Below are 15,641 nucleotides of genomic sequence, written 5' to 3'. Positions count from 1 at the left end.
TAATGTTCAAATGGATTGCAAATATTTGAAAATGCCTTACAACTCTGCTCTGAAGCACAATTCATGACTACACAGGAATGTGAGACTCACGAGGAATGATTTTTCTCAGTGATAATCCTGAGCTTATCATAGAACGGTTACAGCACAGAAAGGAGGCCATTTGGCCCATCACTTCTTTGCTGGTTCAATGCAGGATCAACTCAGCTAGTCCCACCCGTCCTGTCCTTTCCCCGTATCCCTGAAAATTCTCTCTCTGGGTGCTTTCCCAATTCCCTTTGGAAAAACACTTTTCTTCCTGTCGCCATTGATTCTTTTGCCAACCACTTCAATCGGTGTCTTCTGTTTCTCTTCTCTAATCCAAGGGTACTGAGGTCAACTGCAGCATTCCCTGGCGCTGCACGAGCGGAGATCAATTAATTCAGCAAAGAATGTGGATGTAACTGGAGGTCTCCACAGATCAGAAGTTCACCGTTTCACTAGCTGTGATGCCGGGGGTCCGTATTCCAGGCTTTTAATGCGCGATAGTGCCAGTGTGATGCATGTATAAACATTCTTCATAAGGTAACCAGCAAAACCCTTTTATCAACATTTTTTAAAACCCCACATCACAAGCAATTACTTCACAATAAGTCAAGAGAAGATCATCTCTTGACTTAGTGAATGGAGGCTCGGTTTAAACTTTCATAAATGAAGTGAACAGATGCTCGTTTTAACAGGGTGAAGGTGATCTTGGTACAAATACATCAATAACATGAAAGTCTATGTGAGTGCTGAATAGAATGAAACAATGGATGGGTGGCACTGCTCCTTCATATGCTAATCGTATGAGCTTGCTGTGGGGGTTAGATGGATGAGTGGACCTATTGTAAATTGTGCTGAGAGAATTGCAGTTAAGATTAACAATATACTATTTTACAATAAGTGAAACAGGGCGATAAACTGCAAATGCAATAGGCTTTTTTTCCACATAGTCAATGAGCAGAAAAACAAAGCCAGCATTATCGATGAGGGATCTTTCCACTCGAGAGTCTGTATTGTGACCACCGACTATATATTTCTCAGCTGAATATTAAAAGGAGGCATTGCCACGGGCAGACAGAATCACTTGCGGGGATTGTCAAAACAATTTTGCATCAACAGCTCACAAGTGGTGGTGTTAAACAGATCCATCTGTACAGTCTGTGACACAACAAACAAACAACCATTTTGTCTCAAAATCAATGCTGTATTTGTCTCATCGATCTACAGGAATCAAGTCTGTTTAAAATACAGAAACCAAAGTACAGAGCAGAAATGAGGAAATGGCAGCTGATGTATGAAGTAAGTACAGAGTAAAAGCCCAGATATATAAACACAGATGCTGCTTTTTTGTCCAGCAAGTAAAACATGGCAAAATTTACATATGACCAAGAAATAAAGAGTCGTGCAGTCGTTCAGCCAGAACCACACTGCAAGAAACATCTGTTTAAGGACTTAATTGCTAACAGTATTTTATCAGAAATGTTACCATGAGATTTTTGACCCTAAAATACTACTTTGTCTTGTATACAGATTCCATAAAAACACTGCACAATTACACAAGGCCCACGCTGAATGTCCTTGTCAGCCACTAAGAATTTCTGCCCAATACAATGTTTATCATTATTGTCTGTGTTGTGGATTGAGAAATAAAACCTCTCTCTGAACTGGGTGCCTCATTGGTCCAACAGTTTTCTTCTCTCTTTCGCTCTCTTGTAAATGCAGTCTGTTCCGTGTCTCTTAATGGATTTGCATTTTGTCCCCCCCCCACCCCCCGTTACACGCAGTAAGTGTTCCCCCCCACTGTGTGCTGCCATTAGCCTGGATGCGCAGCCTTTGTGAAAGACCTGCCTGCGGTTCTTGCATAGTTGAATTGAATATGCTTCTCTGAAACTGAGCTTCAAGCACACTTCCACATGACACTATAGGAATAACTGTGCTACAAATATCCAGTGAGCTGTTCTGGTTTCAGAAACCCTTTATAAAGGCTACCTAAGTAAAGAATTTAATTAGCATGTTCGGAGTATCAACAGAATATTTACATTTGTACAGGAACCACAGGGACCTCTTCTGCATATCTTGTAATTGTTAATAAGGCAAAACAAATTCAGATTTGTACATTTCTCAGAGTACACAGACATTTCTGGGAACCAAATAAAGGAAAGTCCATTTTTTGGCCTCAATAGGAAACCTCACAGTGGATTAATTGTAAATTGATATCTTGATAAATAATACCAATAGCAAACCCTGGGTATTATTAAAAGAGTTTGAGGCCTGTAACTGCTGGAAAACAGAACGTAAAACTTAAAAGCAAACAAAATTAAAGTGAAACAAAAACATTACAAATTCATACAAATTAGATTTCAAATATTGGAAAAATGTACAAACATGATTTCAGAATTCTCTGCACAAAGAAATCTAGAGATTTATAATTGATAATATATTAATTCCAATTATAAGCAATCTTCTGGTATCAAAGTTCAGACTTTTTAACCCTCCCCACTGTGCTTCAATTCTATAAATTTACAGTGTTCTCTTCTTGTTGCAGTGCATTATTTAAATCTAAGGATCTCTTCCACAGGACAACTCTTTCACCAGGTCCAAAAACTACCTCGCCTCAACTTCTTTGGGATTACGAGAAGGGGAGTAGTCGCGGGACTCTGAGTTAGTGAGTGGGGTAGTCCTCCGGGGAGACACAGACCTTGCACTGCCTGCTGGTACCAGAGGAGGTGGGGCACTCAATGCTGCAGTTGGTGGGGTCCTGTTCAAAATACCATTATGATTGGCAGTGGATGGACTTAACCTCGGGTAGTGCATTCCGCTTAAATGAGGCATAAAGGATGGGACATGTGCCAGGTGACTGTCCATGGCTGATGTATGCAAGGCATGCAACCTGGCACGGTCAAACTCTTCCCGTAGATGCAAGCGTTCTCTTTCATCTGTGTGCCGCAAGCGCTCCTGCTCACGCCTGACCTCCAGAACGTGCTCATGGTTGTAGTCATGAGGCTCCCTGTCTCTATACGACCGGTCGTGCTCATAGAAACCAGCCGGCGTTGGGAACCTGTGCATGGAATCTGTGCGCAGAGGGAACTCCATCCTCCTGTGCAAGTCAAAACTCCGGTATGCATCTCGTAAAGGATCCCGGACAGGATCCCAAGAAAATCCGGGGTGGGTTAGTCGTTCTCTTCCCGCCAGCGGGTTCATACCTATGAAAGGCGTCACCATCCGAGCACGGTCAAGCACATTCATGTTGTTCATCTGGTGGATGCTGCTCATTGTAATAGGCATAGGGCCCACAGAATGACCCAGTGGTAGTCCGTGTATAGATGTGTGGTGAGGTGGCTCATTGCTCCTGGGATGCTGCGCTGAGTCCGAACCCATCACCAACACCTCATTATCTTCCTTTCTCTCCTCTTTAATCTTTATGTCATTTTTCATTTTCTGAAGATCGCAGGAGGGCTCCGACTTCCTTTCGCTGTCTTTGCTCACTGAATTGCCGAGCTTCAGGCTTTCATTCAGCACAGCTCTGCCGTATGGAGAACCGGGTCTCAGAACTGGCTTTGCATTGTCCTCTGCAAGCCGCCTCTCGTGACTCTGTCCTTCCTTTAGTGGTGACCGGTTCTCCTTGATTTTATGCTCAGTGCCAGGCAACTCCCTCATTGGGTCAGTGTGATCTCTCTCCGGCTCCTTTGACCGATCTCGCTCAGTGCTGCTGTGATGCCTGTTTGGATCATTAGTGCTACGGCTGTTGCTATGGATGAGATTGTTGATTTGGTGATTGACAGGGGCAGATGCTGGTGATGATCGATTGGAGTGCCTGTTCTTCTCCACTCCGTCCCTAGAAAAACACACAAATTATTTTAAAATGCGAGAATAACAGCAGAATGGATTATTATTTAAACGGTAAGATGTTAAAACATGCTGCTGTGCAGAGGGACCTGGGTGTGCTAGTGCACGAGTCGCAAAAAGTTGGTGTGCAGGTGCAACAGGTGATTAAGAAGGCTAATGGAGTTTTGTCTTTCATTGCAAGAGGGATGGAGTTCAAGACTAGGGAGGTTATGCTGCAATTGTATAGGGTGTTGGTGAGGCCGCATCTGGAGTATTGTGTTCAGTTTTGGTCTCCTTACCTGAGAAAGGACATATTGGCACTGGAGGGAGTGCAGAGGAGATTCACTAGGTTGATCCCAGAGTTGAGGGGATTAGATTATGACGAGAGGTTGAATAGACTGGGACTGTACTCATTGGAGTTTAGAAGGATGCGAGGGGATCTTATTGAAACATATAAAATTATGAAGGGAATAGATAGGATAGATGCGGGCAGGTTGTTTCCGCTGGTCGGGGAAAGCAGAACTAGGGGGCATAGCCTCAAAATAAGGGGAAGTAGATTTAGGACCGAGTTTAGGAGGAACTTCTTCACCCAAAGGGTTGTGAATCTCTGGAATTCCTTGCCCAGTGAAGCAGTTGAGGCTCCTTCTTTAAACGTTTTTAAGAAAAAGATAGATACCTTTCTAAAGAATAAAGGGATTCGGGGATATGGTGTACGGGCCGGAGAGTGGAGCTGAGTCCATAAAGATCAGCCATGATCTCATTAAATGGCGGAGCATGCTCGAGGGGCCAGATGGCCTACTCCTGTTCCTAGTTCTTATGTATCGCAAAAATAAATCTGGTGATTTGGTTATCCAAATCTAGTTCAGAATTTGGAAATTCTGGAAGGTTTTTAGACAAGTTTATCTTTTATATAAAATGTTGGGGATATCCAGCAGGCCAGTCTGCACTTTAAAGAGAAATATTGGGTGTGGGCCCTCAGAATGTTAACTGGTCTTTTCTTCTTACTGATGCTGAAGAACAGCTGCCTATCCCAGAGTTAAACTTTACTTCTTGCAACTATGTAAAGCCTAAAACTCTAAAATAACCAAATGTTTGTTCAATTTCATCAGTTGACAACAAATAATGGTATTGTTTAAAGTCAGAAATAATACAAAGACAAATAAACCATTTGGATAAGGGGGTGTGATGAAGTGAATTGTTCAGGTAGTGAGTTATGGGGCTTCTGAGGGGGTGGTGGAAGCAGGTTCAGTAATAACCTGCCAAAGGAACTGGAAAAAGGAGAAAATGCAAGGCTCTGGGAAGGGAGATGGGGGATGTGGGACTAATTAGGCAGCTTTTTCAAAGAGCCGGCAGAGGCCTGTTCAGCTGGACAGCTTCCTTCTGTACTGTATAATTCAAACACAATGAATATCCTGGAGCTGGGACTCCCAGAGGCTTCTCTGCATTTAAGAGGTACGATACTAGAGCTGATTTTATAATTGATTCTTTCATGATTTGCTCTGCCTATCTTATTTGTGAAATCAACTTACGAATGAAGAGATTATTCCTCTAATCATAGAATTTACAGTGCAGAAGGAGGCCGTTCGGCCCATCGAGTCTGCACCGGCTATTGGAAAGAGCACCCTACCCAAGGTCCACACCTCCACCCTATCCCCATAACCCAGTAACCCCACCAACACTAAGGGCAATTTTGGACACTAAGGGCAATTTATCATGGCCGATCCACCAACCTGCACATCTTTGGACTGTGGGAGGAAACCGGAGCACCCGGAGGAAACCCACGCACACACGGGGAGGATGTGCAGACTCCGCACAGACAGTGACCCAAACCAGAATCGAACCTGGGACCCTGGAGCTGTGAAGCAATTGTGCTATCCACAATGCTACTGTGCTGCCCTTAATGTTAACATTCTTTTCCACATTACAAATAAATGTTGGCATTGGCCTTAACACAAACTGGGATCATGCCTACAGCTCTGCCTTGCTGCAATATGCAGGGTCACGGAGGGTATTCCATGAGCATGGGTGTCCAAACTGAGATGGGCACATCACAAAATGCTGGAAACTGCGACTCACGGCTGCTTAGTTCTGTATCCCAATATGGGGTCCTTCTTTCTACTGCGTCCCACTGCAATACGAGATGTGGGATGTCCCACTGCAAGGAGACCATTCCCCGTTAGTGTCACTGGCTTGAAAAAGGTGAGGCTTTGCCCTTTAGGAGGGCTCCCAGCGTGGGCTGGGACCTCGTGCACTGGACGCAATAGGAGACCATTCTGGGGACAAGGTAGGAGTCTGGCAGAATGGATTGTATGACCATGTAACAAAATGTTCCAGATTGTCCAGTCTTCATTGCTGGGCATAGGAGGCCGAGTTTCAGTTCATGCTCTTATGTTGAGTCACATCACTGCCAGAGGCATTACAACTGGCTCTAAAGTCAAGTGGGTGATGGGAAGAGAGGACGAGCTTGTCATTAGGGGTTTGCTGACCACCAGCCAACAATCTCAGTCGTAACTGAACGCTGCCCAAAGATTAGATCGCCCTGTGGTTAAATTCCTTGCAGCAAGTTCCCATTCCTGCTTGGATTGTGGCCTTTGGGAAAGTGCTGGTGGAAACCCAATGTCTATGGAACCACCTTGAAAACATGAAACTGCAGAGGGGAAAGATGGAAGGATTAAAAGGATTTAATCTTTCAATACACAAAGGAGATTAAAAAAAAAAAAAATGTTGTGTACCCAATTCATTTTTACCAATTAAGGGGCAATTTAGTGTGGCCAATCCACCTACCCTGCACATCTTTGGGTTGTGGGGGCGAAACCCACACAAACACGGGGAGAATGTGCAAACTCCACACGGACAGTGACCCAGAGCCGGGATCGAACCTGGGACCACGGCGCCGTGAGGACACAGTGCTACCACTGCGCCACCGTGCTGCCCTCCACAAAGGAGATTGTGTGTTCAGACAGGGGAAACTGCCTGTAAAAAAAACAACAACTACTAAACAAAGGAACAAGTTTAGTTCAGCAGGTACCTTTCTTTCTCTCGGTCACTTTTAAGTGAAGATTCTCTTTTCTCCAAATCTCGATCTCTGTCATGATTAGTTACTGAGGAGCTTCGCTCAGGCTCCCCGGGCTTTGGCCATTGTGGTGGGGTTGGAAATGAAGGGGGAGTTCGATGGAGGCGGTTCCACGGTTCGTGAGCACTGTTGAGGGTCTGCATACCTGGACCTTCTTTGTGACCAAACATGCTGTTGGAAGCTAAGAAAGTGGAACATGGAGGAAAACAGGCAGAGTGAGTATTGGAAGACGGTTAAAAAATATCATGCAGTATAAATCAAAATGTTACATTGTAAGAAAACAAAAAAAACTCTTGGAGCAGGGTTTGAAGTTTAGCCTCAGCCGGCATTCAGTCGAGTTGCTGAGTTGCGCATTCGGTAAAGACAAGGCACCTCATCTTGATAGCAGATACTCCATGTCACTGCAATGTCACCAAACAGCAACACTGCAGGAGGCCTGCACCTACACAGCCTTTAAGACTGGGTTACACCCAGATAGTTTGACTTCCTGAATCAGTTAACATTTAAAAACTCGGTCTGACGCTTGCAGTGTTGGTTGACCGAGAAGGTTCACACTGATGGGGGAGCTGCTACGTGATCTGCACTAAGGCAACAGTTACCAGATTTAGATGTCGGGATCAGCAATGCAATATTATCACATCATCAACTGCATCCTTCAGTTTAAAATAAAACTTGGCAAAGTCTCAGGCAAGACATGTTCAGATAGCAATGGCCCATTAAAATAACTTAACTTTTGCATGAAGAAAACACATTGGCAAACAGCCCAAGCCAGTCGAAACAAGCAACTGTGCGCCTGCCTAAATAAATATATCATCTTAAGGAACTGTTTTGACAACACAAAGAATAATGGTACTTCAGCTTTACAATACAAGCATGTACTAACCAAGTGCTGGATTGCCTAATCCTCCGAAGGCACTAGTGCTGAGGTTTCCAAGGCCACCATAGGTGTTTGATCGACTGAATGGATCTGAAAGAAATCATGGATTTAAAAGACAGTCAACCACTTCCAGAAAAGCCCATCTTTCAGGTCTGAGGACACACATTTCACCTTTCAGACTGAATCGAGGGGGGTATTTACCCAGAGCTGGTGCTGATCTTGCTTTGTGAAGGTTTGATGTAGAAACAGTTCACTTTCAAACTTGCCAGCATCGAGCTTCCTTTCTTAATGCTCAAAGCTACACAGTCAGCTGCCTAATAAAACTTCTCTCAATGAATACAATCCTTTCAAAAGATGGTCAAAATGTTTAAAGGTTTGTACTGAGTGCTGAATTTGGGTGCATTTGAGTGCTATAGTGAGAGTTTGGTGACTGAGGGAGTTAGGTGAGGAGGGATTAAGGTGCTCCTTTCATTTCATTTCCTACATTTCCTCAAGTGCGTGAAGGGAGCCGGGAGTTTACAGAGAGTGCAGCTGACTGGGAGCAGAGTCGGAGGGCGGAGTTCCAGTTGGTCCACAGGGCAGCTATATTCTGTAAGGCAAGAGGGAATGGGGGCTAGGGCAGTTGCATGCTCCTCCTGTAGGATGTGGGATGGTGAGGGATACCACCGGTGTCCCCGTTGACTATACCTGCGGGAAGTTCACCCAACTCCAGCTCCTCAGTGACCGTGTTAGGGAACTGGAGCTGAAGCTGGATGAATTTCGGATCATCCGGGAGGCAGAGGGGGTGATAGAGAAGAGTTACAGGGAGGTAGCCACACCCAAGGTACAGGACAAGAGTAGCTGGGTTACAGTCAGGGGAAGGAAACCGAACGGGCAGACAGTGCAGGGATCCCTCGTGGCCGGGGGAGGGCCCTAGCGGCCAGGTCTCTGGCACTGAGTCTGGCTCTGTGGCTGAGAAGGGGAGGGGGGAGAATAGAAAAGCAATAGTGACAGGAGACTCAATGGTTAGGGGAATAGATAGGAGATTCTGTGGTCGCGAGCGAGACTCCCGGAAGGTATGTTGCCTCCCGGGTGCCAGGGATGTCTCGGATCGAGTCTACAGGGTTCTTAAGGGGGAGCAACAAGAAGTCGTGGTGCACATAGGCACCAACGACTTAGCTGAGAAAAGGGATGAGGATCTAAAAAGTGATTTTAGGGAGTTAGGTTGGAAGCTAAAGAGCAGGACAAGCAGAATAGTGATCTCAGGATTGCTACCGGTGCCACGTGCAAGTGAGGCAAGGAACAGAGAGCGAGTGCAGCTGAACACGTGGCTACAGGGCTGGTGCAGGAGGGAAGGCTTCAGATATATGGATCATGGGATATCTTCTGGGGAAGGTGGGACCTGCACATGAAGGACGGATTGCACCTAAACTGGAGGGGTACGAATATCCTGGGTGGGAGGTTTGCTGGAGATCTTCGGGAAAGTTTAAACTAGTTTGGCAGGGGGATGGAAACCAGAGCTGTGGATCAGAGGATAGGGTAGCTGTTGAACAGGCAGAAATATTATGCAGCAAGCTTGTGAGGAAGGATAGACAGATAATAGGGCAAAGTTTGCACTCAGGGGAATGGGTTAAAGCGTGTCTGTTTCAATGCAAGGAGTGTCAGGAATAAAGGAAATGAACTTAGAGCATGGGTCACGACTTGGAACTACGATGTTGTGGCCATTACGGAGGCATGGATTTCACAGGGGCAGGAATGGTTGTTAGATGTTCTGGGGTTTAGATGTTTTAAGAAGAATAGGGAGGGAGGTAAAAGAGGAGGGGGAGTGGCACTGTTAATTAGGGAGTGCACCACAGCTGCAGAAAAGGAGGTAGTTGAGGAGGGTTTGCCAACTGGGTCAGTATGGGTGGAAGTCAGAAACAAGAAAGGAGCAGTCACTTTATTGGGAGTTTTCTATAGACCGAGAGATAGAGGAACAGATTGGGCGTCAGATCTTGGAAAAGTGCAGAAGTAACAGTTGTTGTCATGGAGGACTTCAACTTCCCTAACATTGACTGGAACCTCCTTAGTGCAAATGGTTTGGATGGAGCAGATTTTGTCAGGTGTGTACAGGAAGGATTCCTGACTCAATATGTAGATAGGCCGACTAGGGAGGGGGGGGGGGGGGGGGGGGGGGGGGGGGGGGGGAAAGAGACCATATTGCACGGCAACGAACCAGGCCAGGTGTCAGATGTCTCGGTGGGAGAGCATTTCGGTGACGGTGACCACAACTCCTTGACCTTTACCATAGTCATGGAGAGGGATAGGAACTCCATGTATGGGAAGGTATTTAATTGGGGGAGAGGAAATTATGCTGTTATTAGAAAGGAGCTGAGGAGCATAAAGTGGGAACAATTGTTCTTGGGGAAATGCACAACAGTAATGTGGGGGTTGTTTGAGGAGCACTTGCTGTGAGTACTGGATAGTTTTGTCCCACTGAGACGAGGAAGGAATGGTAAGGTGAAGGAGCCTTGGATGACAAGAGAAGTGGAGCTTCTAGTCAAGAGGAAGAAGGAAGCTTACGTAAGGTTGAGGAAGCAAGGATCTGACTCGGCTCGAGAGGGTTACAAGGTAGCCAGAAAGGAACTCAAAAATGGACTGAGGAGAGCTAGAAGGGGGCATGAAAAAGCCCTGGCAGGAAGGATTCGAGAAAACCCCAAGGCGTTCTACACTTGTGAGAAATAAGAGGATGATCAGAGTGAGAGTAGGGCCGATCAGGGATAGTGGAGGGAACTTGTGCCTCGAGTCTGTAGAGATGGAGGAGGCCCTAAGTGAATACTTTGCTTCAGTATTCACTAGAGAGAGGGTCCTTGTTGCCCATGAGAACAGTGTGAAGCAGGTTAATAGACTTGAACAGGTTGATATTAAGGAGGATGTGCTGGAAATGTTGAAAAGCATCAGGATAGATAAGTCCCCTGGGCCTGACGGGATATACCCAAGGTTACTACGGGAAGCGAGGGAGGAGATTGCTGCGCCGTTGACGATGATCTTTACGTCCTCACTCTCCACTGGAGTAGTACCGGATGATTGGAGGGAGGTGAATGTTGTTCCCCTATTCAAAAAAGGGAATAGGGAAATTATTGATGAAGGTCGGGCAGTGGATGTGGTGTATATGGATTTCAGTAAGACATTTGATAAGGTTCCCCATGGTAGGCTCATTCTGAAAGTTAGGGGACATGGGATACAGGGCAATTTGGCTGTCTGGATACAGAATTGGCTGGCCGAAAGAAGACAGCGAGTGGTAGTGGATGGAAAGTATTCCGCCTGGAGGTCGGTGACCAGTGGTGTCCCGCAAGGATCTGTTCTGGGACCTCTGCTCTTTGTGGTTTTTATAAATGACTTGGATGACGAAGTGGAAGGGTGGGTTAGTAAGTTTGCCGATGACACGAAGGTTGGTGGAGTTGTAGATAGTGTGGAGGGTTGTTGCAGGTTACAACAGGACATTGACAGGATGCAGAGCTGGGCTGAGAAGTGGCAGATGGAGTTCAACCTTGGTAAATGTGAAGTGATTCATTTTGGAAGGTCGAATTTGAATGCTGAATACAGGGTTAAAGGCAGGATTCTTGGAAGTGTGGAGAAACAGAGAGATCTTGGGGTCCACGTATATAGATCCCTCAAAGTTGCCACCCAGGTTGATAGGGTTGTTAAGAAGGCGTATGGTGTGTTGGCTTTCATTAACAGGGGGATTGAGTTTAACAGCCGCGAGGTTTTGCTGCAGCTTTATAAAACCTTGTTAGACCACACTTTGAATATTGTGTCCAGTTCTGGTCGCCTCACTATAGGAAGGATGTGGATGCTTTGGAGAGGGTACAGAGGAGATTTACCAGGATGCTGCCTGGACTGGAGGGCATGTCTTCTGAAGAAAGATTGAGGGAGCGAGGGCTTTTCTCACTGGAGCGAAGAAGGCAGAGAGGTGACTTGATAGAGATGTGCAAGGTGATGAGAGGCATGGATAGAGTGGCTAGCCAGAGACTTTTCCCCAGGGTGGAAATGGCTGTCACGAGGAGACATAATTTTAAGGTGATTGGAGGAAGGTATAGGGGAGATGTCAGAGGTAGGTTCTTTACACAGAGAGTGGTGGGTGTGTGGAATGCACTGCTAGCAGAGGTGGTGGAGTCAGAGTCATTAGGGACATTTAAGCGACTCTTAGGCAGGCACATGGACAGCAGTAAATTGAAGGGGTGTAGGTTAGGTTGATCTTAGATTAGGATAAATGGTCGGCACAACATAGTGGGCTGAAGGGCCTGTACTGTGCTGTACTGTTCTTAAAAAATGAAGTCATTAAAAAATGAAGTCTGGGTGAGAGAATACTTGTTTTTGTTGTTTCTGCACCTGTTCACGTATTCAAATACAGTAATAGAAAATATCCAGACTTTTTGGTTAAGCTGTTTTTTTTTTAAGATCCTGGAGTTTGATCTTTCATCCAATGTAAGAGCAAAACACTGAGCCCTTGTGATGTCATGCTCAATTTGTCTCTCGCATGTTTCTTATCCTCACAGGATTGAAACTAAGTCCTGAAAGACATGCTTGTTAGGTGATTTGGACTTTCTGAATTCTCCCTCCTGAACAGGCGCCGGAATGTGGCGACCAGGAGCTTTTCACAGTAACTTCACTGCAGTGTTAATGTAAGCCTACTTGTGACAAAGATTCTTATTATTATAATGCCCCTGTGCCAACTCCAATTTAATTTCTGACATTTAAGGGGTAATTTGAACCTAACTCACTACCTATGCAATTTAAATTCCCAATATCTTGCATTTCTTCCCATTTACCCACAGCACATGAAAAACCCAGAGTGAAAAGTAATTGCTGTGTAACATAACTGTCATTCACATTAAAACTACAGCTGCCTACGGGTGGGATTCTCCACTGCTAGTCTGCCTCGCTGCCGGCGAGGACGGAGAATTTGGTGCTCAACAAAATCTCCAGTTTCTGCAGCGGGAAGGGTGAATCGCGGTGGCGAGCTGGAGCGCAGAATCAAAGTCTATATTTCTCCCTGACTTAGTAAGTGTTGGTTCAGATAAAAGGGCCTTCATCACATCCATCTTGAAGATATTTATAATTGTTCCAGTGGGAAATTGGGGAGTTGTGGGGCCCTGGGCCGATACATCACAGCCACACTCCCTGCTGCAAGGAGCTCAGCATGGCCTCCACAAAGACCTCGCAGGCAGCTGGGACACGCGCATCGGGACGAGACTGCATTGGCCCCTAATGAAAGAATATTTTCAAAGGTGCCAATATTCTCTCACGCACTCATTCCTATTGCACTGTTATTCATGCACTCAAAGGTGCTCACACTCATGGGCACCCTCACTCATTCGCATTCACATACAGTAACTCAGTCACAATGCTGTCTCACAATCACTTCTACACACACAGCTCACATGTGTTGTTATTACTGGATTTGGACTAATGCTCGTGCTGGCTGTTCCTTTCCAGATCCAGAAACATTCCTTTTTTCAACTCCTCCCTCCATTATTGGTGCGTGGCTGTCATTGACAAGGCCAGCATTTATTGCTTGCTGCGCATAAATGGAGTTTTAGTGGCAAACCAATCTCTTGTTTAATATTAATATAGATGGGTCACTGCAATTTATAATAATAATCTTTATTGTCACAAGTCGGCTTACATTAACACTGCAACAAAGGTAGTTTGAAAATCCCGTATTCACCACACCCCGCGCTTGTTCGGGTACACAGAGAGAGAATTCAGAATGCTCAATTCACTTAACAAGCACGTCTTTTGGGACTTGTGGGAGGAAACCAGAGCACCCGGAGGAAACCCACGCAAACACGGGGAGAATGTGCAGACTCCGCACAGACAGTGACCCAAGCCGCGAATCGAACCTGGGACCTTGGCGCTGTGAAGCAACAGTGCTAACCACTGTGCTACCGTGTCGCTTATTTGTAGTCAGCCTGGATTTGGCTTACGCTGTTTTCTGTCAGAGCCAGATGTAGGTGGTTGAAGAATGACAATTGCAAATATTTTCATGAAAGCAATAAAATAAAAACTTTTGCTGTCAGCTTGAGCAGCAACAATGCCCAAGTCCTGTGTAGTTGTGAAACAAAACTACTCCTTCAACTATTACCACGGGCAACCTTCTTTAAATAGTGAGGGAGAAGCCAACCCAGCTAAGATTCGCTCAGTAACTTCCCTTGGGTTCCAGTGCCACTGCTGCAGGATTTCACATGGTTGCGAAATAAGCCCCATCTTGCCTCCGAGACAGTGCACAGCACCAAAAGGCAGGCCTGGCTGGTGCAACAGACAGGGCTGGCACCTTTTAACTTGATGTTGAAATATAACATTTGTTAGACTGAATGGACTGTTAATAAAACTAGGAAGTGGCATTGGTATTTCATGATGCTGAGATTGGTCTGGTGATGTATCCTGTGGGCTGCAGCAGGAACGGAGAAATCATCAGCTTTGGAAAGAAAAGCAGCTGAGGGGGACAGTAAACTAAAAGCAAAGTTGATCACAGAACTGGATTTAGCTGTGGCTGGATGAACAGTGTCAAAGCTCCAGTAAGGCACAAGGTTGCACAACTCTGCACATCTGCCCAACACCCCCATAGCTCTCACCTGCCAGGTGACCAGTGGGTAAATAGCTGCTGTGGTGATGAGGTGGAGGCCCAAAGGTGGCTGCAGCTGGATGTGCATTAACTACAAGGAAAGAACAAAAATAAAGAGCTTGGTTAAATGAAGGATAAAGGAGTCAAGAAAAGATGAAAGCACCAATCCATCAATACCGTTAACAAGTCATCAGAGAATAGAGATACATAGGGTCATTTCAGTGAACACGTACATACAGTTCAAATTATTACTCTATCATCAGCCCAGGAGACGGCTTTCTGTTGAAATGGAAATCCATTGAAACATATCTACTACTCTACTTCCACATGACTAATGGAGACTGTCATTTTCCAATCCACCAAGATTTCAGGACACATCTAACAGATGAGAACCCCAGTGACAGGTTTTAAATGAGATCGCTTACAAACTTTTGTAATGCACAGGACAGCAACCCGGCGATAATGAAGATCCACCAGAGAAACTAAGGGGAATGCGGCAAAGTGGCAGAATGTTATTGAACATAACGTTGGCTGGGCAGCCAACCATCTGTCTTGTGGACAGCTAGTCAAAGTTAACATGTGCACCTACCACAGTACCAAAAATATCAGCACACGGAGAGTACCAAAATGAGCGAGATGCTGTTCAATGTGCCAGCAGCAGCGGAGGAAAGAAATGCACGAGTGATATTTTCATCCAATGACAATTTTGCTGACGCATGTTGCCAATTTTATTGATTTTCAAGAAATCATTTAATTTTACAGCTGTCGAACAGTAACAAAGCATGAGAGATTGAAAGCAGCGATGTGTAGCAAAATGGAGGGAGTCAGGAAGTTCAGGAGAGGGGGGCTGAAACGGCAGAAGGCTCCACATCACAGGTGGTTGAGTGGGCTGGGATGCACAAATGGTCAGAGTCCAAAGGAGATCATAGAGGTTGGGGTGGGGCAAGGGTATTGAGGAATAGGATTTTGAATTCGATGTGCATGGGGGAGGGGTCGGCAAACCGATAGGCGTGGGTTTCTTCCAGGTGCTCCGGTTTCCTCCCACAGTCCAAAAATGTGCAGGTTCGGTGGATTGGCCATGATAAATTGCCCTGCGTGTCCAAAAAGGTCAGGTGGGGTTACTGGGTTAGAGGGATAGGGTGGAGGCATGGGCTGAAGTACGGTGCTCTTTCCAAGGGCCGGTGCATAATCAATGGGTCGAATGGCCTCCTTCTGCATTGTAAATTCTATGATTCTAAGTGGAAGTTATTCCAGTTGCA

General features: G+C 45.7%; 1 protein-coding gene across 14 annotated transcripts in view; it reads right to left on the bottom strand.

Annotated features, from left to right (window-relative positions):
* Positions 1–1,204: 1,204 nt before the first annotated feature.
* The window catches only part of fbrsl1 (fibrosin-like 1), a 1,210,587-nt gene continuing 1,196,150 nt past the window's right edge, over positions 1,205–15,641 (bottom strand). For all 14 annotated transcript variants that reach the window (XM_072468583.1, XM_072468681.1, XM_072468689.1 and 11 more), the window contains 4 exons: positions 14,393–14,473; positions 7,803–7,886; positions 6,875–7,100; positions 1,205–3,856 (listed from right to left, as the gene is read on the bottom strand). In XM_072468583.1, the coding sequence (XP_072324684.1) occupies positions 2,626–3,856; positions 6,875–7,100; positions 7,803–7,886; positions 14,393–14,473 (1,622 nt within the window). In that variant the 3' untranslated portion in view covers positions 1,205–2,625. The remainder of the gene's footprint in view (positions 3,857–6,874; positions 7,101–7,802; positions 7,887–14,392; positions 14,474–15,641) is intronic.

Source organism: Scyliorhinus torazame, chromosome 1 (assembly GCF_047496885.1).
Source record: "Scyliorhinus torazame isolate Kashiwa2021f chromosome 1, sScyTor2.1, whole genome shotgun sequence".
Lineage (NCBI taxonomy): Eukaryota > Metazoa > Chordata > Chondrichthyes > Carcharhiniformes > Scyliorhinidae > Scyliorhinus > Scyliorhinus torazame.
Note: the sequence above shows the minus strand (reverse complement) of the source record. Positions and strands in the feature narration are given on the sequence as shown.